This window comes from Pongo pygmaeus, chromosome 9 (assembly GCF_028885625.2).
Source record: "Pongo pygmaeus isolate AG05252 chromosome 9, NHGRI_mPonPyg2-v2.0_pri, whole genome shotgun sequence".
Classification (NCBI taxonomy): Eukaryota; Metazoa; Chordata; class Mammalia; order Primates; family Hominidae; genus Pongo; species Pongo pygmaeus.
The window spans coordinates 109,459,546-109,484,926 of NC_072382.2; the positions used below are offsets into that span (position 1 = coordinate 109,459,546).

At 41.9% G+C, this 25,381-nt stretch overlaps 1 protein-coding gene across 2 annotated transcripts in view; it reads right to left on the reverse strand.

The window, feature by feature from the left end:
- Positions 1-2,305: 2,305 nt before the first annotated feature.
- SLC35F2 (solute carrier family 35 member F2) overlaps positions 2,306-25,381 on the reverse strand; it is a 69,649-nt gene continuing 46,573 nt past the window's right edge. Inside the window, exons 3-8 of one of the 2 annotated variants that reach the window (XM_063671397.1) lie at positions 24,856-24,983; positions 20,070-20,229; positions 18,432-18,588; positions 17,788-17,840; positions 16,058-16,212; positions 2,306-4,054 (exon numbers count right to left, since the gene is read on the reverse strand). In XM_063671397.1, coding sequence (XP_063527467.1) covers positions 4,052-4,054; positions 16,058-16,212; positions 17,788-17,840; positions 18,432-18,588; positions 20,070-20,229; positions 24,856-24,983 — 656 coding nt within the window. In that variant the 3' untranslated portion in view covers positions 2,306-4,051. Of the gene's footprint in view, positions 4,055-4,114; positions 5,933-16,057; positions 16,213-17,787; positions 17,841-18,431; positions 18,589-20,069; positions 20,230-24,855; positions 24,984-25,381 lie in introns of those variants that run through there. The other variant, XM_054439958.2, reaches the window with a different exon arrangement.

The following is a 25,381-nucleotide window of genomic DNA, read 5'->3' on the forward strand; positions in this document are numbered from 1 at the left end:
GGATTAAGAATAAATACAGGCTGGGCGCGGTGGTTCAGGCCTGTAATCCCAGTACTTTGGGAGGCTGAGGTGGGTGGATCACCTGAGGTCAGGAGTTCGAGACCAGCCTGGCCAACATGATAAAACCCCGTCTCTACTGAGAAAAATACAAAAATTAACCAGGCACGGCGGCGTGTGCCTGTAGTCCCAGCTGCTCATGAGGCTGAGGAAGGAGAATCGCTTGAACCTGGGAGGCAGAGGTTGCAGTGAGCTGGGATCACACCATTGCACTCCAGCCTGGGTGACAGAGCGAGCGAGACTCTGTCTTAAAAAAAAAAAAAAAAAAAAAGTTCACTAGTTCAGAACCTATGTGACCCTTCCTTCTATGAATGGGCGTGGACTGAGGGGGAGGCACTGGCTAGACAGGTACTGCTACCAGCAACATGAATCAGCACAGTGGCCAAACCTAATGTCCCTTCCAAAAGTGGGAAAATTCGGGTAAAATTAAATGACAAATGGAAAAAAGGAGGAATAGCCAAGAATAAATAAATGAAAAAGTGCGTTATAAATTGAGGAAAGTCCAATATCATATTAATGACTCTAAAGAGACTCAGAGCAAGAGATGACACTGTCTCTTAGCTCGATGATCCCAGGTGCCTGAAAGGGCGAAGCAGTGTGCCTGCCAAGACCACTCCTGCTTTTGGAGTCTGACAAGGTTAAAAGGAAGCTTGCAAACTTGAGTGGCCTCTGCCTGGGAGACAGTCACACAATATGATGGACTAAAGTAATTATTAAAGATTCTGTGTATTTGTTTTGCTGTAAGGGATCCATGGTTGAAAACCAGAGGTGGCCTATGGTGTCATGATATATATTAGTTTGCATCCAGTTCCTGGTTCCTAACTCCCATAGCCCCATTACAGTCTTTTGTTATGTTGGGTTACGCCTCAGGAAACAGAATTTTCTCCTGCCCTCCTGTCACCTGCCCCGAGGCAGGACTCTAACCTTGCCCGCTTTTCTGATTGTGGGTCTTCAGACCCTCCCCAGAGAGAGTCCCGCCCTATACCCTGGGGGAAGGAATGCCGAATCAGGAAACGTCCATAAAAACCCAAGAGGGCCAGGCACAGTGGCTCACACCTATAATCCCAGCACTTTGGGAGGCCAAGGCGGACAGCTCACTGGAGTGCAGGAGTTTGAGACCAGCCTGGCTAACATGGTGAAAACCCGTATCTACCAAAAATACCAAAAAAAAAAAAAAAAGCTGGGCATGGTGGCTCATGCCTGAGGCTGAGGCACAAGAATTCCTTGAACCCAGGAGGCGGAGGTTGCAGTGAGCTGAGATTGTGCCACTGCACTCCAGCCTGGATGACAGAGCCAGACTTCCCTCAACAAAACAAATCCAAGAGAAGTGAGTTCGAGGAGCTTCTGGATAGCTGAAGCCATGAAGGTTCCTGGAAAGTGGTGTGCCCAGGGAGAGCATGGAAGCCCCTCGCCCCTTCCCCCATGCTTTGCCCTACACATCTCTTCATCTGTATCCTTTAAAATACTTAGACACGATAAACATTCAATATCTGTTTAGTGAGGAGGGACACAAATCATATTAGTTGGAAGGGGTGACTTCAGGTTTCTCTAAGAACACTCAGACTCAAGTGAGATAACTCAATTATGTTAAAACATTAACCTTCACTTATGGTGGTGTATTTTCCAGTATAATACATACATCAAAAATTATTCTCTAAAAATGTTTAGTTTTATGTTTTTGAATATATAAACAAAGTATGTCTCTAAAAGTTAACAGAGATGGCCGGGCATGGTGACTCACGCCTGTAATCCCAGCACTTTGGGAGGCCGAGGTGAGCAGATCACGAGGTCAGGAGTTCGAGACCAGCCTGACCAATATGGTGAAACCCCATCTCTACTAAAAATACAAAACTTAGCCAGACGTGGTGGCACATCCCTGTAGTCTCAGCTTCTTGGGAGGCTGAGGCAGGAGAATCGTTTGAACCCAGGAGGCAGAGGTTGCAGTGAGCCAAGATCAGGACACTGCATCCAAGGCTGGGCAACAGAGCAAGACTATGTCTCTCAAAAAAAAAAAAAAGTCAACACAAGTAAGTTGAGATTTGGATGGTTTCCTAGGGTTCAAAAAATGCTATCTCCTTTTTCTTTCCTTTCAGTTAATTTTTTTTTTTTTTTTTTGAGACAGGGTCTGTTGCCCAGGCTGGAGTGCAGTGGCATGATCTCGGCTCACTGGGGCCTCGACCTCCCAGGCTCAAGTGATCCTTCAGCTTCAGCCTCCGAAGCAGATGGGACTACAGGCGCATGCCACCACACCCAGCTAATTTTTGTGTTTTTTAGAGACAGGGTTTCACCATGTTAACCCAGCTGGTCTCCAACTCGTGACCTCAAGTAATCTGCCTGCCTCAGTTTCTCATAGTGCTGAGAAACAGGACTAGCTGGATTTCCTAGGCTAAGAATTCCTAAGCCTAGCTGGGGAAGGTGACCTCACCCACCTTTAAACACAGGGCTAGTAACTCAGCTCACACCCAATCAGGTAGTAAAAAGGGCTCACTAAAACACAAACTAGGCTAAAAGCAGGAGGTAAAGAAATAGTCAAATCATGTATCGCCTGAGAGCATGGGGAGGGGACAGTGATCGGGATATGAACCCAGGCATTCGAGCCGGACCGGGCAACCCCCTTTGGGTCCCCTCCCATTGTATGGGAACTCTGTTTTCACTCTATTAATTCTTGCAACTGCACACTCTTCTTGTCCGTGTTACGGCTCCAGCCGAGCCGTCCACCACTGCTGTTTGCTGCCATTGTAGACCCACCGTTGACTTCCACCCCTCCGGATCTGGCAGAGTGTCCGCTGTGCTTCTGATCCAGCGAGGCGCCCATTGCCACTCCTGATCAGGCTAAAGGCTCACCATTGTTCCTGCATGGCTAAGTGCCCAGGTTCGTCCTAATCAAACTGAACAGTAGTTGCTGGGTTCCACGGTTCTCTTCCGTGACCCACGGCTTATAATAGAGCTATAACACTCACCACATGGCCCAAGGTTCCATTCCTTGGAATCCATTGAGGCCAAGAACCCCAGGTCAGAGAACAAAAGGCTTGCTGCCATCTTGGGAGTGGCCTGCCCCATCTTGGGAGCGGCCCACCACCATCTTGGGAGCTCTAAGAACAAAGACCTGCATGTAACAGTGCTGGGATTACAGACTTGAGCCACTGCACCCGGCCTACTTCCTTTTTCTGAAGTCCATCATGGTGTATATGTATCCTAAACACCCAAATATGTAACCAAAGACTTTGTGAATGACCCTGCTCACCAAACAGCAATCTTGGAGGATCAGCAACTGCATTTCTGACTGCAGCTGTCACTGGTGTAAATAAAATCAAACAATGAGCAAAATAGCACAAATTTAAAACTAAGCCATCAGTGTGCTAATCAAACTGAAAGTCTTCCTAAAAGAGGCAAACATTTTAACATAACCTTTCCCACTCTCATAGTTAAGGAGCAAAAACCAAACATCAATTGAAAAGGCAGTTTTAATTGGTTGCAGAAAATGAAAGGTTACTTCACTCAAAAAAGTAAAAAAACTCATTGTGGTAATTCAGAATTGGAAAATGTTTTTCCTGCAAATGATCGGTGAGCTTGCTCTGAATTCCCTTGAATCCCAGCATAGTCCCCAAACAGACAGGCTTGCCTCACCCCACAGAGGATATGACTCTGCAAAATTGAATATGAAGAATTATTGAATATATCAAGTCATTCAAAATCCACAAGGAGGCCAGGCATGGTGGCTCATGCCTGTAATCCCAGCACTTTGGGAGGCTGAGGTGGGTGGATCACTTGAGGTCAGTTCGAGACCAGCCTGGCCAACATGGTGATACCCTGTCTACTAAAAATACAAAAATTAGCTGGGCATGGTGGTGCATACCTGTAGTCCAGGTAGGAGAATTGCTGAACCCGGGAGGCAGAGGTTGCAGTGAGCTGAGATGGCACCATTGCACTCCAGCCTGGGCAACAGGGCGAGACTCAAAAAAAAAAAAATCCACAAGGGTTTTGAAGGATGGTTTTACTGGAAAAAAAAAATCCACAAGGGGAACTGGTTAATCAAAGAAAACACACAGTTGATATATTTCCACGAATTCAAAGGCTTTTAATGATGTGAACACTTACTCCCCATTTCTTTTTTACATTGTTACAAAAAATTTACATACAGAGTTTTCTTAAAGTGGCATTTTGTTGGTTGTTATTATACTGATGATACATATTAACACTTTGTATTGAAGAAGTATCATAAAAATCACAGGGGATTACAAATTTTTGATAAGTAGTAATAGTATCCTCTTTTAACAACTGGAGGCTCCCAGGCATACTCTTCGGTGAGAAATGATTAATTTTATATTTTCATTTTGATGATAATCTTTTCTTGTTTTTACCAGTTACAAAAACAAAGCTTTTTCTTTGTCGTGATAATGTGCAAAACAAAGCTTTTTCTTTGTTGTGATAATGTGCACTAAGACTTAGTTTCTTGAGCTGATGCTAAATAAAATGAGATCAACAGGAATATTCCAGGAGGTCGTGAGAAGTTTTTGGAAAGGATGGCATCTACATATATATGGAGCTCTGAAAAATGTTGGAGAGTATGACCTGGGATTGAAACTGTGGAGCACATATCCAGTATCACAGGCTCCGAGAGCAGAGTTTGCTCTGGTACCTGGAATGAGTGATGGAGAAATGTTTTAAACAAACAAACAGGCCAGGCACAGTGGCTCACATCTGTAATCCTAGCACTTTGGGAGGCCGAGGTGGGCAGATCGCTTTAGCTCAGGAACTTGAGACTAGCCTGGGCAACATAGTGAAACCCCATCTCTCTATAAAAACAAGCAAAACAGGCCTGGCATGGTGGCTCATGCCTGTAATCCCAGCACTTTGGGAGGTCGGGGCAGGCAGATCACTTGAGGTCAGGAGGTCAAGACCAGCCTGGGCAACATGGTGAAACCCCATGTCTACTAAAAATACAAAACTTAGCTGGGCGTGGGGCCACACGCTTTTGTAATCCCAGCTAGTCACACTTGAATCCAGGAGGCGGAGGTTACAGTGAGCTGAGATTGTGCCACTGCACTCTAGACTCTGCGTCTCAAACAAAAAACGAAACAATTGTGGGAGGGTTTCTAGGTTTACTGCACTCCAGTTTAATGCTTGTATAGTACTCATACTTATATCTCAGGACTTTTCAACCCACCCGTTTTCTGCCACATGCGGTCAGCCCCAAGGCCTCATCTGTACCCAAAGGCCTGTGGACAATAACTGCCTCAGCAAAAAAAAAAAAAAAAAAACCTTGAAGCCTCTGACAGAGGAAACGTACTCCAGACCCACCGTGAGCTGCCCCTGTTCCTGACCACCAAGCCCAGCCTGGACAGCCTGCTTTCCCACCCTGGCCTGAGGCTGGCTCACTCCTGGATCTCTCCCTGGTCCTGCTTTCCCACTGGTGCCTCTAAGACCCCAGTGTGGAGTCCGCACCTCATCTCCTCAACACGAACAGATATTGGTCCTCAAACACAGAAACACACTCTTAGCTTGGTTTCTGCTCTATTTTGGTATTTCTACTTTTGAACTTTGTTTAGTGTTCCTTTCTAAAACCTAACCACTGGATCCAACCCAGGGTTGTAGAGTGTCTATTCTGAGTCTGCTATTTCCCCAAGTGTCCCCTCAGCAGGCAGCAGGCTCTGCTTTATCCTGGTGGGGGATGGGTGTACATCTCCAGCTACAAGGCAGCAGAGTGGGTCTCCTGGAAGTTCTCCTCCAGCTTCAGCCCCAGGTTGTCAATCCCAATGCTGGTGACTGGAGGCACGCTGCTTTCAGCCGGCTCGGCCGTGCGAGTCGGGGTGGAGCAGTACAGGATAAACCCCACCATGATGACAGTGAAGGACAGGATGTAGAGTCCTGAAAACTAGAAGGGAAGAACAGGCAGTGAATTGTGCCCCTCACATACACATCTTTGCTGCTGGCTTTTGCCAACTGTGCTTTGAGGATTACCCTCTCATAATCTTTTTCTTTTCTTTTCTTTTTTTTTTTTAAGACAGGGTCTCGCTCCGTGGCCCAGGCTGGAGTGCAGTGGCACAATCTTGGCTCACTGCAACCTCCACCTCCCAGGCTCCAGTGATCCTCCCGCCTCAACCTCCAGAGTAGCTGGGACCACAGGCACTCACCACCACACCCGGCCAATTTTTGTGTTTTCTGTAGAGACGGGGTTTTTCCATGTTGCCCAGGCTGGTCTTGAACACCTGAGCTCAAGCAATCCGCCCGCCTCAGGCTCCCAAAGTGTGGGGGATTACAGGCGTAAGCCACCATGCCTGGCCTCGTGATCTTTTTCCTGAAAGTTGTTTAAGGAGATGCTAATGCACAAAACCTTCCCATGTATGCTGGTGAATGATGGGACTCTGCCAACAGCACCCAGCACATAAGCCAGCTGGATCCTTGGATCTTTAGGAGAAATGGACCTTTGCTTTTCTCTGTCATAATCCAGCTACACCCCACTCTGCATGTAGTCCCACTTAGTGGAGAAAATAAAAGGACATCATAGATACCACAGAGAGCCCCATTCAGACCCTAGACACAGCTTACAATATTGGTATGAAACAGAGGAACATAAGACTATAATGAAATGTGGAAGTACAGAAGTGGCATCTGCTCAACAGCCTCTCAATGTGTGCTATTCAATGAAATTCATTTTGCTAAAATTTAATACATTATCTTGTCTCTGTAGGCAAGTATTACATAGTAAAATTTATGGTGGACTGAGCAGATTCAGAATTTTAGAGCTAGAAAGAGCCTAAGATACCAGAAGAATCCAAAGCCCAAAGAGGTGACTGGTGTAAGGTCCAGTGAGGAAATCATAAGGAACAGAGCCCTGTGAGAGGCATCTTATACGTTCTGTTCCCAGAAGGACCAAGTAGAGCAGGAGCCCATTCTGACAGACAATTTACAAGTATGGATGGAGTTTTTGGTGACCTTCCCCAACTTTCCCCTTCCTAAGACTGAAAACCACCACCCAGAGCAAAACGCAATGAGGACAGAACACTAATTCATTGGGTATATATGTCGAAAAGTGATATACCCCAAAAGTCTAAATAAATTCTATTAAGAACTTTGTATATTTCCTCTTATTTGAGTTGAAAATCCATATAAAAGTTGAAGTATTAAAGAAATCAGTCTGTATTTTTTTTTTTTTTAAGATGGAGTCTCACTCTGTCTCCCAGGCTGGAGTGCAATGATGTGATCTCGGCTCACTGCAACCTCTGCCTCCTGGGTTCAAGCGATTCTTCTGCCTCAGCCTCCCGAGTAGTTGGGACTACAAGCGTGCACCACCACACCCAGCTAATTTTGTATTTTTGGTAGAGGCGGGGTTTCACCATGTTGGCCAGGCTGGTCTCGAACTCCAGACCTCGTGATCTGCTCGCCTCGGCCTCCCAGATTGCTGGGATTACAGGTGTGAGGCACCATGCCTGGCCATCAGTATGTAATTTTAGCAGCATGATAAAGCACAGAAAGAGAGTGGCTAAAGACTGACCAAGAATGGTGTACTAAAAATTAGAGAAACTGTGTAGTGTAACTAATGTGTAATTAAATACCCAGGGCCTTTTTTTTCCTTTCAGTTGGAAAGAGCAAACTCAACTTATGATTATTCCTGCTAACCTGATTTTAAAATTAGGAATGGAGTAGCTAACATCATACTGAATGGGGAAAATATAAAAGCCTTAATTCTAAGAACTGGAAAAAAACAAGGATGCCCACTTTCACCACTCATATTCAACATAGTACTGGAAGTCCTAGCCAGAGCAATTAGGCAAGAAAAAGAAATAAGAGGCATCCAAATTAGAAAAGAAGAAGTTGAATTATCCCTCTTTGTAGATGACATGATCTTATATCCAGAAAAACCTAAAGATGCCACAAAATAGCTCTTAGATCTGATCAATAAATTAGGTAAAGTTGTAGGATACAAAATCAACATATAAAAATCAGTAGCTTTTCTATACACTAATAATGAACTAGCTGAGATAGAAACCAAGAAGTCAATCCCATTTACAACAACTACACAAAATAAAATGGGAATAAATTTAACCAAGGAGGTGAAAGATCTCTATAAGGAAAGCTACAAAATGCTGATGAAAGAAATTGAAGATGACACAAATGGAAAGACCTATGCTTATGGATTGGAAGAATTAATCTCATTAAAATGAGCATACTGCCCAAAGCAATCTATAAATTCAATGCAATCCCTATCAAAATATCAATGTTATTTTTCACATAAACAGAAAACACAATCCTAAAATTCATATGGAACCACAAAAGGGCCCAAATAGCCAAAGCAATCCTGGGCAACCAAGACAGCATGGTATTGGTATAAAATGAAAATGAACTCCTATCTCTCACCATATAAAAAAATCAACTCAAGGTGGGATTAAAGACTTAAATATAAGACCCAAAACTGTAAAGCTACTGGAAGAAAACACAGGGGAAACACTTTAGGACATTGGTCTAGACAAAGATTTTATGGCACTAACATCTCAAAAGCACAGGTAACACAAACAAAAATAGACAAATGGGACTATATTAAACTAAAAAGTTTCTGCACAGCAAAAAAGACAATCAACAGAGTGAAAAGATAACCTCTTGAATGGGAGAAAATATTTGCAAACTATTAATCCAACAAGGGACTAATAGCCAGAGTATACAAGTAACTCAAACAACTAAAGAATGAAAAACAAATAATCCTATTAAAAAGTGGGCGAAGGACATGAATAAACATTCACCAAAAGAAGACATAAATGGCCAACAGGTATATGAAAAAATGTTCAACATCACTAATCATCAGGAAAGTGCAAATCAAAGCCACAATGAGATATCATCTTACCCCAGTTAGAATGGCTATTATCAAAAAGTCAAAAAAATAACATGCTGGCAAGGATGTATAGAAAAGGAACTCTTAGGCCAGATGCGATGGCCCACGCCTGTTATCCTAGCACTTTGGGAGGCCGAGGCGGGTGGATCACCTGAGGTCAAGAGTTCGAGACCAGCCTGGCCAACAAGGAGAAACCTCGTCTCTACTAAAAATACAAAAACTAGCCGGGCGTGGTGGTGGGCACCTATCCAGGAGAATCACTTGAACCCAGGAGGCGGAGGTTGCAGTGAGCCGAGATCATGCCACTGCACTCCAGCCTGGGCAGCAGAGCAAAAACTCCATCTCAAGAAAAGAAAAAGAAAAGGGAACTCTTAAACACTGCTGGTGGGAATGTAAATTAGTATAGTAGAGCCACTATGGAAAACAGTATGGAGATTCTCAAAAAACTAGAAATAGAACTACTATACAATCCAGCAATCCCACTACTGGGTATTTATCCAAAGGAAAAGAAATCAGTATATCAAAGGGAGATACTTGCACTCATCTGTTTTTTGCAGCACTATTCACAACAGCAAAGATATGGAATCAACCTGTCTGTCAGTGGACAAATGAATAAAGAAAATATGGTATATAAACACAATAGGATACTATTGGGCCACAAAAAAAATGAAATCCTATCATTTGCAGCAACATGGATGGAACTAGAGGTCATTAGTTAAATGAAATAAACTAGGGCAAAAAAAGACAAATAATGCATGTTTCACTCATATGTGTGAGCTTAAAAAGTCAATCTTGTGGAGGTAGAGCATAGAATGACAGATACCAGAGGCTGCGGAGGATGTGTGGATTGGGGGCAGGAGATAAAGAGAAGTTAGGTTTTTGTGTTGGTTGTTGTTTTGAGACAGGGTCTGGCTCTGTCACCCAGGCTGGAGTGCAGTAGCTCAATTTCAGCTCACTGCAACCTCTGCCTCCCAGGCTCAAGCAATCCTCCCACCTCAGCCTCCCAATTAGCTGGGACTACAGGTGCGCACCAACATACCCAGCTAATTTTTGTATTTTTTTTGTAGAGACAGGGTTGTGCCATGTTGCCCAGGCTGGTCTCGAACTCTTGAGCTCAAGCAATCCGTGTGTCTTGGCTTCCCAAAGTGGTGGGATTACAGGCATGAGCCACCATGCCCAGCCTAAGGGACGTTGTTTATTGGGTACAAACATTCAGTTAGATAGAAGGAATAAGTTCTAATGTTTGACAGCAGAGTAGGTTGACTACAGTTGAAATGATAAATAGTCGAGGTGATGGACATCTTAAATACTCTGACTTGTACACAGTCTATGCATGTAACAAAATGTCTTATGTATCCCATAAATATGTATAAATATTTGTATCAATAAAAAATTAAGAATGGGGCATTCTATTTTATTCACACCAATAAACAGTTTTAAATTAGCTTCGGTTTCATATTATGCCCAATAAAAAGTTCAAATAAGGAGATGACAGAGAAAAACAATAAGAAAACAGAATGGGCTAGGGAAGGAGGGAAAAGGAAGAGAAAGAAGATGAGAAGGAGGGGGTGGAAGGAGTGAGAAAGGCAGAGACGGAGAGAGAAGAAAAAGCAAGCTAGCTTGGCACAGTGGTAGGCACCTGCAGTCCCAGCTACTCAGGAGGCTAAGGTGGGAGGATCGCTCGAGCCCAGGAGTTTGAGGCCAGCCTGGGCAACATAGTGAGACCCTATCGCTAAAACTAAAATTTAAAATTTAAAAAAAGCAAGATACATGCCCAAAGGTAAAAGAAAAAAATAAGTAATTTTTTGAAATGAGTATTAAGTAGATTGCTGGTCACATCCATCTGTGGGCTCCTTGGGTCACCAACAGCTTTAATGTGCTAACTTGTTATAGATGCTCAATTATTTCTTAATGCTAAACCTTAAGAATTCCTTAAAGAATGTAATAGCCACAGCCCTCCCCAAGACAGGAAAATGCTTCCTGGATTAAATGATAATGCAAAACCAATAATAATGTCAAGCTAAGCAGACAACTACAATTTCCTACCACTGACTTTCATTCTTGGATCTAATACATGGCACAGGGCCCAACACATAGCTGGTGTTTAATACACATTTGTTGAAAAAAATTGATTCAGAGAATATTAGGGGAAGTTAGAGCTATTTGGAGTACTCTAAACTTTTAAAGTTGGTATTTTTTTGTTGTTGTTGTTATTTTTATTTATTTTTTGAGACAGAGTCTTGCTCTATCACCCAGACTGGAGCGCAGTGGTGCAGTCTCAGCTCAGTGCAACCTCTATCTCCCGGGCTCAAGCAATTCTCCTGCCTCAGCCTCCCAAGTAACTGGGATTACAGGTGCCCACCATCATGCCCAGCTAGTTTTTGTATTTTTAATAGAGATGGGGTTTCACCATGTTGGCCAGGCTCGTCTCAAACTCCTGATCTGAAGTGACCCACCCACCTCGGTCTCCCAAAGTGCTGGGATTACAGGTGTGAGCCACTTGCACCCAGCCTAAAGTTGGTATTTTGAAAGGTAATCATGCTGTCCCATAAAATGTTCACTGTTACCTGTGAAAAAACCTATATAACTTGTTCAAAACCTGTTATATTTGGTTTGGTTGCTTTTAAATGTTCAGAAGAAAAACTATCATGTCTCTCTTAAGAAGGCAGGTGATTAAATGGAGTCACTTTTATTAGCATGGAGAGACTAATAAAGAGATCAAGTCTCCTGAATTAGAGGCGCTTACTTCTTTGTCTTGTAAAATTCTTTGTGTCTGGATCTATACAGGAAGTTTCTTGCAGTTACTTTATTCAGCAAATATTCACTCAAGATCAATTTCAGGAGAGGCAGAGTGCTTAAGGTCTGACACGGATGAGTGTAAAAAATTCTGAGCCTCTTTTTCAACTGTCTGCTTCAAAAAAATTAGAGCCAAAGTTATTTTAGACAGTTTTTAAAACTGGTAGTATATTAAGCTTACCATCTGCCTTTAAAAACTACTTCTTGGCCAGGTTCAGTGGCTCATGCCCTGTAGTCCTAGCACTTTGGGAGGCTGAGGCAAGCAGATCACCTGAGGTCAGGAGTTCGAGACCAGCCTGGCCAACATGGTGAAACCCCGTCTCTACTAAAAATACACAAATTAGCCGGGTTTGGTGGCAGGTGCCTGTAATCCCAGCTACTCAGGAGGCTGAAGCATGAGAATCACTTGAACTCAGAATGCAGGGGTTGCAGTGAACTGAGATCACACCACTGCACTCCAGCCTGGGTGACAGAGCAAGACTCTGTCGCAAACAAAACAAACTACTTCTAAAGTGCTATGTGTCTTCATTATGCTCTGAGTTTTTTCTACCTCTGTAATTTATTCTGAAGATTTCAGAAGACTTGCTTTTTTCTCTGTAAGTCTTGAAACAACATTTGACCAAAAATAGTAAAAATCTGATCTAAGAATGAACTATTAGACATTCAGGGACAAAGGAACACAAAATAACTGGAAAGGAATTTATCAACTGCATGCTCCGATTCTGAGAATAGTAGTTTAAAGTTATGTGGCCAAAAAATGACATAAGAAAGGGACTTTTCATTTTAAAGTTAAAAGCAGTTGAAGCTATAGCCAGCCAGCAACTGGCCTGCAACTGCTATATAAAGACACCAGCACCCCTAGTGGTGGCCAGATGAAATGCAGCCACGGCATCACAGAAAACTTAAGGTTGACATTGTAGTCTATGACAATTTGGCTCTCAGAAAAAAATCTGCACCCATCAGGATGACTTCTCTGATTCACCTTGACTTTATTTATTTATTTTCCTTTTTTTTTTTTTATTTTTGTTTAGACGGAGTCTGGCCCTGTCGCCCAGGCTGGAGTGCAATGGCATGATCTCGGCTCACTGCAACCTCCACCTCCCGGGTTCAAGTAATTCTCCTGCTGGGACTACAGATGCGCGCCACCACGCCGAGCTAATTTTTATATTTGTAGTAGAGACGGGGTTTCACCATGTTGGCCAGGATGGTCTCGATCTCCCGACCTCGTGATCTGCCCGCCTTGGCCTCCCAAAGTGCAGGCGTGAGCCCCTGTGCCCGGCACACTTTGGTGTTTTTTGTTTTTTGTTTTGAGACAGTCTTGCTCTGTTGCCCAGGCTGGAGTGCAGTGGCGCGATCTCGGCTCACTGCAAGCTCCGCCTCCCGGGTTCACGCCATTCTCCTGCCTCAACCTCCTGAGCAGCTGGGACTACAGGCGCATGCCACCATGCCCGGCTAATTTTTTGTATTTTTAGTAGAGACAGGGTTTCACCATGTTAGCCAGGATGGTCTTGATCTCCTGACCTCGTGATCCGCCAGCCTCGGCCTCCCAAGGTCCTGGGATTACAGGTATGAGCCACCGCGCCTGGCCTGGCTTTTTTTTTTAATGATGTTACCAATAAGCTATAAATACTCCTTCAGTCTTAGTTCAGGAATACCTTAATCAGCAAGTCTGCAAAGATAACAGCTGGTTCCTTCACATGTAACCTTGCAAAGCAAAAAGGTTTACACTCCTTAAGCAGAAATTTCTGAGAATCCACTAAGCTTAATGTATCAATAATTCAGCTAAGTGTTGTGAGTTCATGGCCGACTTCTGGGAATAGCATAAATAAGGATTTGTCTGGATACAAAATTTTACAAGGACGAAGAAATATAGTTGATAACCTCTACTGAAACTAAAATTATCAGGTAACAGCCAGCATCCTAACTATCTGCTCAAATGACTGTCAGAAAAATAGGAAGCAGGTCAACAATCCTTTACCGAAGGCATGCTGAGAAAAGACAGGTCTCGCTCTGTCAGCCAGGCTGGAGTGCAGTGGTGTGATCAGATCATGGCTCACTGCAGCCTCGACCTCCCTGGGCCCAAGTGATCCTCCCACTTCAGCCTCTCTCTGGAGTGGCTGGGATAGAGGTGCACATTACCATATCTGGCTAATTATTTTTGTATTTTTTTATAGAGGTGGGGTTTTACCATGTTGTCCAGGCCGAAAAGAGATATTTCTAAAGCAGGGGTTCTCAAAGCATAATACAAAACCCTTGAGGGGACCTAAAACCCTGGGGAGGAATCTATACAGTGAAAGCTATTATTATTATTATTATTTTTTGAGACGGAGTTGCTCTTGTTACCCAGGCTGGAATGCAATGGCGCAATCTCAGCTCACTGCAACCTCTGTCTCCCAGGTTCAAGCGATTCTCCTGCCTCAGCCTCCCGAGTAGCTGGGATTACAGGCATGTGCCACCACGTCCTGCTAATTTTTGTATTTTTAGTGGAGAGGGGGTTTCACCATGTTGGCCATGGCTGGTCTCGAACTCTTGACTTCAGGTGATCCACCCTCCTCAGCTTCCCAAAGTGCTGGGATTACAAGCGTAAGCCATTGCACCTGGCCCTCAAAACTATCATTACTATAATACTAAAATGCTATTTGCCCATTTCGCTTTCATCGTCTTGCAAGTGCACAACGAAATGTTCTAGAAGCTACATGATATGTGATATCACAAGGCAGAAGGAAGAAGCAGATGTGAGAATCCAGGTGTTTTCTAGTAAGCCACAGAGTAAAGAGATTTTTTAAATATAAATCAATAACATTCTTCTCACTATTTTTTGATTTTGAAAAATACATTTTTTCATAAAAATGATAACATGATGAACTTATTATTTTCTTAATGAGTTAATATGTATTTTTAAATTTCTCAGTTTTCATTTATAATATGGTAAATAATAGGTATAAATGACTGAGGTTCCCAATTTTTAAGCATTTTTTAAAAAGAGTGATCGGCAAGCCCTGGATCTAAGGAAAAAAAAAAAAAAAAAGAGAACTGCTAAACTGCTGCCCTAGGAATTTTCAAATTAGCTGTGAAGTTGGAAAAAAAAATCTATATACTTGGTTCTCTCTGATTATGAGACTTTAACATGATGCAATCATAAGCTTGAGACTCTTATCTTAATAATAAAATTAAGATGGAAAGTGCAGTGGCAAGAAGCCTGGACTGATAGATGACTGACAACTAAGACTTAGTATTGGCTTTACCATTAACCAGCTGCTGACTAAGGGTAAGTCACTGAGCTGCACATCACCTCCCTGGGCCTTTGTTTCTCCATGTCTAAAATAAATGGCTCCACCAGGCATGGTGGCTCACACCTATAATCCCAGCACTTTGGGAGGCTGAGGCGGGCAGATCATCTGAGGTCAGGAGTTCAAGACCAGCCTGGCCAACATGGTGAAACCCCATCTCTACAAAAATACAAAAATTAGCCAGGAATGATGGAGGGTGCCTGTAATCCCAGCTACTCAGGAGGCTGAGGCAGGAGAATCACTAGAACCTGGGAAGCAGAGGTTGCAGTGAGCTGAGATCACACCACCGCACTCCAGCCTGGGCAACAGAGTGAGACTCCATCTCAAAAAAAAAAATAAATAATAAAATAAAATAAATAAAATGAATGGCTCAATCAATTCTCAAGGGAAGGGGTATCAGACTTTCTGAGGATGTTATTTTTTCAAACTCTATATTTGCTCTCTTGCTTCCCCTGAAGACACTGATATATTCCCTTCCACCCCACCTGCCTTGAGAATTAGTACATGTAATAGGACCCATTGCTGATGGCAGCAGGTTACGCTTGTAAATGCTGTGATGATGTAGATAGAAAAAGTCTGAAAAACCACTGGACTGAATTACCTTTAGGATATAAAATTACTATCAAAGACAGAACCATTCCAATCATACATGCATGATAAGCTGGCCATCTCTCTTTCCTTTCCATCAGGTACTCCAGACTTTTTGTCTGTGTACCAGGGCAAAAAGAATGAATGGAAAAGCTCCTAGTGCTCAGGCTAAGTCACACTGTCCCTCAAGGTCAACAGCAGCTCTGGGTCAGCTTGTTTATCACCTGAAAACATGCGTTAAGAATTCCGTAAGCTACTGCCCTGGGCCATACCATCGAAGATGAAATCCATGCATTTCACTCTTTAGAAAAACCCTAGAAGGGCAATTCTTACGTGAACCTATTTTCTAATTCAGAAGCAGCAAAGGGAGGCCTGACCAATGAAATTCTTGCCAAGAGGATGAGAAGGTTTTATTTTTTGATCTAGAGTCTTGAAGAAACCTGCTACGTTTTTTGGATCCAAGCAAGTATTCTTATTTGAACATGATGTATTTGTTTACCTTATAGCCAAATAGAAAGAGTCCAACGAAAAGGCTGTAGAGGTCCGCTGTCAGGATGCCCAGGTTGACGGAAGTGGCACTAGTGACTTTAATCACCAATGGCATGAAGCTGTACAGGCAAAACATACACAGGGCAAATGCCACGAACAGCAGGGCTATGGAAAAAAAACATGGAATATCTAGTATTAGGGCAAGAAAACATAAGACAAAGGAGTTTGAGGCTTAGCTGTCATATAAAACTCCCTAACCCTTTAACATATTATCTACAAAGCCCCTTGTTAACAGTAAGCATTGCAAATGAGACCATAAACTCTCTCAAAAAAAGAATATTAATAGCAAGTTGTGATATAGATAAAGGACCTCAAAAAATCCAACAAGGTATTGGATGATCAAGGTCTGAAAATCCTGCTTATGGTGTGACTGAGTCCATTGCTCTTATCACCCCTTGCTACGCACCCTGCCAGGACAGAGTGATACCTGTGATAAAAGGCCAATAAAGGCAGAATCAACATCTCGTGTCAAGAAAAATCATTCATTATCTTTCCTTTGCTTTTGTTTGGTTGGACATGATTTGTATAATTGGATTCAGAATAAAGTATCTTTAAAGACATCAAAGACAGTTATTAGGTCCATTGTATTTTGTTCATCTCATTAAATTAAGTGCTCCGAGGCAGCACAATGTAATCAGCCTTTTTAGGACAGTGCTTGCCATGTAGATGTTGACTACATTAGCAGTATCTCTGCTTTGCAACTACTTCTTTAATCTCATCCCATATTCCACACACACACACACACACCCCCGGCCCACCCACACACTTTCTAGCAATCTAAGTTATTTTTATTTTTATTTATTTAGAGACGGAGTCTTGCACTGTTGCCTGGGCTGGAGTGCAGTGGCGCAATCTCAGCTCACTGCAACCTCCGCCTCCCAGGTTAAAGTGATTCTCCTGCCTCAGCCTCCCAAGTAGCTGAGATTATAGCCACCCGCCACCATGCCTGGATATTTTTTTTTTTTTTTTTCTGTATTTTTAGTAGAGACCGGGTTTCTCCATGTTGGCCAGGCTGGTCTCAAACTCCTGACCTCAAGATCAGCCCGCCTCGGCGTCCCAAAGTGCTGGGATTACAGGCGTGAACCACCGCACCTGGCCTGTAATCTAAGTTATTTAATTGAATTAAATTATCAACCATGGTAGACAATATTCCATGATACCTATGTACTATTTAACTTCTCCCCACTCCATCATTAAACCAGGTTCCAATCTTTTCTGACTGTCCCATCACCATTTTCTTTTCCTTTATTTATTTATGCAGATGCCTAGGAATATCAGATGACAGGAGCAATGGGAGGTGAGGGAGATTTCACACTACTGACGATTCAGGTTAATGCTTCACAAATTATATCAAGCAAACAACTTTCGCAAGAAGTTTGAGGACCCAAGATACAGATCTAATTGAAAGCTGGTTTGACCAAAGGTCAGTCTCCAGTCTTGTTCACGATTCCTAGTAAGCAAAGGCTATTCCTGCAGGTAAAGATTAAGAATTAACTTTTATGGAAGTTTATCTACCAATTTTCAGAGAAAACTCAACGTAAACCACTATAGCTGATATGTACTAAATCACTCCTGGATTTTACAAAGACGTCTAAATATTATTAAAATAAAGCACATATTTCTAGGTGTTCATTTATTTGTTAAAGAATGCTGACTAAAAGGAATTATTTCTTTACATACCAATTTTCCAGTCCCATTGAATGCTGGCAATATCTTTATATTCCACAATCAATCTAAGATTAAAACAAGAGGTCACAGAGAGATCCACATGCTAATTTTCACTATTTTATAAGCATTTTAGTCACTATACTTCAGCTAAAGTGAGGAATTACATGGACTTTTGAATTTGTCTTAGAATATAAAAATAACTATCTTTAATAAAAATGACAAAGAATAACACCAAAGGAGTTCATAAAGATATGTTTGACTCCCTTACAGGTGCTCTGCAATAATAGTCAAGTATAGGAGGAAAATACGATATTATGCTTTGTTTTTGAATAAGCTTAGGAAGTTAATGTGTTAATATTTTCTGGAAATAACTAAAAAAGAAAACTCCATACTGGCAAATGCCTCTACCACATGGTAATCAGGAATCCTAAGCAACACACATGTTTAAGAAAATAGGAAGTAATTCTTGATGTTTTAACAATCCTCTAATAGACACTCAGCAAGTTATTACGTAATGGCAAAACCACAATTACTCTTGCATCCACCTAATACAAATTCCAAATGTGAATTTGGGCCAAATAAACAATGAATATTAGTAGTTATCATCTATAATGTATTTGCTTATTTTGTTTTTAGGAAAAATTGTAGAATCTTACAGCTGTATACCACTGATAATTGTTCCAAACAGGCCCACCATTCCTAAAAACTCCTGTCTGCTCAGCTTCTTCACGATGTATTCCTCACAAACATTCGAAATGGCATAGAGAGAAGCCCCAAGAAGGACCAAGATGTCACCAATCAATACATCACTCCCTGCAGGAAGACAAGCCACAGAAAGCAAAACACTTGTCAACAGGTGAACCTCCACAGTGTGCCTCCAGGCGGTCATCTGACTCGTGTTCATTTAAATGACGCTAAAGAAGAAGAAACTGGTTACTAGAAGTTTGTGTGAGAGAGTGTGTGTGTGTGTGTGTGTGTGTGTGTTTGAGACGGTCTTGCTCTGTCGCTCAGGCTGGAGTGCAGTGGCGCAATCTCAGCTCACTGCAACCTACACCTCCGGGTTCAAGTGATTCTCCTGCCTCAGCCTCCCAAGTAGCTGGGATTACAGGCACCCTCCATCATGCCTGGCTAATTTTTGTATTTGTACTGGTCTTGAACTCCTGACCTCAAGTGATCCGCTCACCTTGGCCTCCCAAAGTACTGGGATTACAGGTGCGAGCCACTGTGCCTGGCCTAATTTTTGTATTTTTGGGAGAGACGGAGGTTTCACCATGTTGGCCAGGCTGGTCTCGAACTCCTGACCTCAGGTGATCCACCCACCTTGGCCTTCCAAAATGTTGGGATTACAGGTGTGAGCCACCGCACCCAACCTGATTACTAGAAGTTTAAAATCTCTTACTCTTCTCACTTTCTGGTGCAATTCTGCTGTGATTTTTCATAATTTAACTCCTCAGAAGTCTAACAAGCTAGAAATTGATGATATATATCATAATGTAAGGCCTCAGAAAATGATTCCATGACATGACAAATTAATGGAGTTCATTGAAGGGGTAGGTCAATTTGAAAAACGGGAAACTGCTTTCAAAGTAATTTTCCCTCTCAATCCAAGGAGACACTTAACTCACTTGTAGACTGGGTGAATTCATAGACCTTAATTAGATTTTATACTATCAACTATAATTTTCTCTCTCAATCCAAGGAGACATTTAACTCACTTGTAGATTGGATGAATTCATGGACCTTAATTAGATTTTATAGTATCAACTGTAATTTTCTCTCTCAATCCAAGGAGACATTTAACTCACTTGAAGATTGGATGAATTCATAGACCTTAATTAGATTTTATACTATCAACTGAATTCAACACAAAGTGTGGCAAATTGTTCTCACCTACACAGTGACTTAAAAAGAAATACTCCAGTAAATAAGTTTCTTTGTTGATAAAAACAAACAAACAAAAAAAACAAGAATCGACAGTAGGTTTTCCAGTAACCAATCTAAATGTATGAGACAAAAGATTATTGCAAATATATAAAGAAACTTTGCTCTCAAGAGACAAACAAAACTATTTAATGTAACAAAAAGGAAGAAAAACTGTGGGCTGGTAGGAACATACAGATTGTTTTGTGGAGATAGTTACAAAATACCAGATACAAGTAAATCTAAAAATACAATTTTAAACATAGTTAACCAGAATGTATTTTCTGCTTTTTACTGTATCTTTGCAGAATAAAAGTGAAAACATAAACAAAATTCTGCTGTGATTGAAGCACAAACATGTGACACTGTCTCACCTGAATTGTCTTCCCTCCCTGCTAGTATGTCTGCACCAACCATGGTTCCTACACCCAACAGACAGACAGCCACGGCGATGAAGTGGATCACTCTGTATCTTGCATGAAGAATAAACCACGACAGAGCCATCAACACAGGAATCCCAAAACAATCCAAAAGCTGCATGGAAAGAGAATCAACAGTTTAAAACATATCTCTCGTTAGCTAAAAGATGGATAATTAAGAAATAATAGTCAGTATTTATAATAGGAGTCAGTATTTATTGAGCATTTATTATTGCCAGCCCTGTACTAAGAGCTTTACCTGGATTCACTTATTTAATCCTCACAACAACTCTATGAGACTGAAATTACAATCTAATTTTATACATGAGAAAATGAAGATACAGAGAGGTGAAATGAGTTGCCAAAATCACATAGTTAAAAATGGAATGACAGCTGGGCACGGTGGCTGACGCCTGTAATCTTAGCACTTTGGGAGGCTGTGGTGGGCAGATTGCTTGAGTCCAGGAGTTCGAGATCAGCCTGGGCAACATGGTGAAACCCTGTCTGTACAAAAAAAAAAAAAAGCTTGGGTGTGGTGGTGCACGCCTGTAGTCCCAGCTACTTGGGAGGCTAAGGTGAGAGGATCACTTGAGCCCGGAGTTCAAGGATGCAGTGCGCTGTGATGGTGCCACTGACCTCCAGCCTGTACAACCCAGAGAGACCCTGTCTCAAAATAAATGAATAAATAATAAAATACAATGGAAGAGTCAGTTGCTGAGTATGAGAATTCTGCCAAGGGCCTGTGCACTTTACCTCTATGCTCCCACCTGTGTATATCTTTTATTTTATTATTATTATTATTATTATTTGAGATGGAGTCTCGCTCTGTTGCCCAAGCTGGAGTGCAGTGGTGCAGTCTCGGCTCACTGCAACCTCCCCATCTCGGATTTAAGCAATTCTTCCTGCCTCAGCCTCCCAAGGAGCTGGGATTACAGCCGCTTGCCACCACGCCCAGCTAATTTTTGTATTTTTTAGTAGAGATGGGGTTTTGTCATGTTGGCAAGGCTGGTCTCGAACTCCTGACGTCAGGTGATCTGTCTGCCTCGGCCTCCCAAAGTGCTGGGATTACAGGCGTGAGCCACCACGCCTGGCCCTGTGTGTATCTTTAAGTTCAGTAAACAAACACTCCTTCCTGCATGCAACCATTTACTCAGTCAACAAATATTTGTTAAACACCTTGCATGTGTGAGACACTGTGAAAGGAGCTAGGAATAGAGGTGAACAGGACAGAGCAAGCTGTGTCCTCAGGAGCACACAAAGCTAGAAAGGACATGGAATAAATAATCACACCACCAGATATTTCACTGGAATTGGACTAAGTGCTACAAAGAAGCACGGGTTACTGTGAGAGGATAGACACCATCTCCCTGACAAAGCGTCCAACCCCACCATGTGAGACACACTCGTGCTCACGGCAAATACGCTTGCTCATCCTCCTCACGTGCTCCCCCTCACCTGTTGAAACTGGGTCCAGAAAACACTAGCTATTCACCTGATATTGCTCATCTGGAAGGCAGAGGGATTAAGCGTGCCAAAATTACAGCAGGTCCAAAATTGTTTGCAAGATTAAAAAAGAGAGTGCACTCGCTCAATTCTTAAATTCACAAATTTAATGTGCATTCAAGGATGAAATATATTCAAGAGATTCTTGATGCATTCCAATGTATTTCTTTCAAGGGAGAAATATATTCCTTATACTAGTAACATTCCTGAAACTGCTGTTTTATTGCTCACCCTTTTGTTGTTTCAAACCTTGTCCCTGATTCTCTCTGTATCTGTTTAGTCTTGAACAAGACAGGCCCCTAAATCTCCAGCAGCCCATTCGATCCTGTCCACAGTTGTTTACTGATTGCCTTTCACTGCAGTAGCATCAGTGGAGTCCAACGCATCATGTGTAGGAATGGGCATCTTGCCTTCTTATTTATTCCAGCTTCAGAACTCTAATCTCCTAAGTGCTTTATTGAGCCTGCCTGAATAACAAAACATTAAACGATGCAAATGATAATACCCTGTCCCCGAAGACACCAGCAGAATCCAGTCATAATGGCTTAACAAAATCTCAACTACATTCCTTAAGCAGAAAAAGTAGAAAAAGACATTCTAAGAACTACCACAGAAGAGTCCCTTATCCTTGTGTCTTAAAATCAAACTTAAATTTCCTCTAACAATTTTTGTTGGGCAATGAGGGAGCTGCCTATGTCATGGTCAGAGCTCCAGAGACCTCAGGCCCCGGCCCCACACTGACCAGCTAGCTGTGTGGCCCCAGCCAGTCACTCTCCAAGTCAAAATATAAAATAAAAAGATCAGACGAAATGATGACACAGGTTCCCTCCGACTCTAACATTCCAAGACTTCTCATCTGATATCTATCACCTTTAGTCATGTGAACCTTCTTTTCAAAATGTATTCTTGGTGGCCGGGAGCGGTGGCTCATGCCTGTAATCCCAGCACTATGGGAGGCCAAGGCAGGAGGATCACTTGAGGTCAGGAGTTCAAGACCAGCCTGGCCAACATGGCAAAACCTCATATCTACTCAAAATACAAAAAAAAAAAAAAAATCAGCTGGGCGTGGCGGCGCATGCCTGTAATCCCAGCTGCTCAGGAGGCTAAGGCAGGAGAATCACTTGAACGTGGGAGGCGGAGGTTGCAGTGAGCTGAGATCGTGCCATTGTACTCCAGCCTGGGTGACAGAGCAAGGCTCCTTCTCAGGGGGAAAAAAAAAAGTATGGATGTCTTCTCTGATTGTTTCAGTTCTAAGAGTATCAATTTTATTTTTTAAAATTATTGTATAGTCACAGTAAGCAGGGTACTAAGACAGACCCTGAGACATGGGTATTAAAATGAGTTAGATCATATTAGAGGTACAATAGAGTATAGAAGAGAAAATGAAAATTGAATTAGCCTTTGACAATGAGGGGAGCAGGCTTCAAAAAGGACTGCATTCTAGGAAGAACAGAGCAGCACAGGAGAGAAGGAGCAGGCCATGAGTGGGAAATGGGTTGATGTGGCAGTAAAGTGGGAAGGGACAAGAGCAGAAACCTAGGCCACATCATCATCTTCACGTGAACTATCCCATGACTGTTGGTAATTACAGAAACTTCTAAGGAATCCTTAAGAAGAAGGTTCAAAGACCACCTAATCCAAATTTCCATCCTTTTGGACTACCCAGGCCAGAGATTTACTCAGGTGGAGAACCAGCTTGAATCATTCCTGTCACAGCTGTCGCTGCTGCTGAAGAAAACATTACCTTGTTAGATGCCTTTTTTATAATATATTCTTTGCTAGGACCGTAAGTGCATGACTTTTGGCAACCAAATGCTTAGGTTTTTCTAAGAGGCTAGCGTGAAAGAAATTGTTTTCAATTTCTTTGAAATTGAAAGAAGGCATGAACTTCAGTCGCAACTATCCAACTGTAAGTGTTCTGTTTAACTGTGTTTAGGCCTTGCACCAATTCAAAAGTTTTTATCATTATTAGTTAGAGATCAAAATTCCTGGGAATTGTAATCAAGTAATTAAAATGTAGGTGAGATTATGAGAGTAGATGTGACAAGAAAATGCCATTTTCTACATACTTATGTGTACTTCATTAACCCATGCTAAAAGTACACTTACTCCTATTAGTGGAACTTCATTCTCTAGGTAACTGCTGGGTTTAATTTTTACGAAACTTTAGGTTCTTTGTGTGCCTCCTATGGTGTCTGTCTTAATATATCATTTCCTATCTCAGCTTTTTAACCCATACTGGTCAAAATCCAAGAGGTTTGCTGAGAACAATGCTTAGCACAATGTTACAGAAAAGAAAGTATTTAATATAATGATAATAACATTTAATGTAGGTTCACATTGGAAAAATACTGAGTTCTCATCAATCCTTATATTTTCTATGCAAAATAAGTCTAATTTCAATTTTTCCAGTCCCTAAAATTTGGAGTCAAGTAAGAACATCTCTGTATTTTGTATAGTGAGAAAGGGACATATCAAAAAGTTATAAACTTCAAATCCCACATCTGATACACACTTTTTTTTATTATTTAAAAAAATGGAAAAAAAAGTTATAAACAAACTGTGACACCTAAACCTGGCATTTGAGTCTATCTCACTTTCACCTCCACTTATAAAACATTTTGTAGTCAGTAATGGTGAGTCAGTGTTACAACACATCCCACAGTTTGCTAATATTAAGACAACTGAAATCAGTTGTCTTCAACTTTACAAAGTTGAAAACCTCTGCAGTGTAGGAATATTTTTCTTTCAATGCAGCAAGAATAAACCTAACAAAGAAATAGGGATGGGAGTTTTAACTCTGGCTACCACCTCTCCCAAAAATGTCTGATGGGTTTCTTCCAATGGTTTCTTTGTCATGAATATCTACTATGCTTGCAAAGCTCCAACTTTCCTATAGAACAAAGGTATACTTTCATATGCCATGTTTGAGCAACATATAAAACAGAACACGTGTCAACACCACAGCATCAACTGCCAACTAAATATTTATGCTTATTTGGTAGGAACTGTTCTAATCTGTCATAGCAGTTTGGGGGCAGCTTAACTTGTATACATTTTCACTAATTCTAGGAAACATTACTCATTAGAGCATATGCTCTACTAGAAAAGAGCATCCACCTGTGTTTAGGTTTTCTTCAAGTGAAGAGATTTTCTATAAAATTAGGTCAACACATATGACTTCGTGTTCTCCTTTTGAAGCTATAAAATCCAAAGTGGTCAGAGGGCTCCCTCTTACCTGGACACTGGTTAGAGTTGTGTACTGGTAGGCTCTGACGATCACATAATTAGCTTCCACATCTGCTAGTCCCAGCAGGATGTACTTCCACCATTTTCTTTTCAAGATTACTAAAAGGTTATCACTGCCTGGTTGAAAGAAATCTGGATTAGTACATGTTACTTGCAAATGATACCATACATGTTGATTTGAAGATAAAAGAGTAGAAGCAAGAGTTTCTTGTGGTTTTTTTTTTTTTCTTCTTCTTCTTCTTCTTCTTTTTGAGATAGGGTCTCATTCTGTTACCCAAGTTGGACTGCAGTGGTGCAATCTCGGCTCACTGCAACCTCTGCCTCCTGGGTTCAAGCCATCCTTCCACCTCAGCCTCCTGAGTAGCTGGGACCACAAGCGTATGCCACCATACCCACCTAATTATTTTTGTATTTTTAGCAGAGATGGGGGTCTCACCATGTTGCCCAGGCTGGTCTTGAACTCCTGAGCTCAAGTGATCTGCCTGCCTCAGCTTCCCAAAGTGCTGGGATTTCAG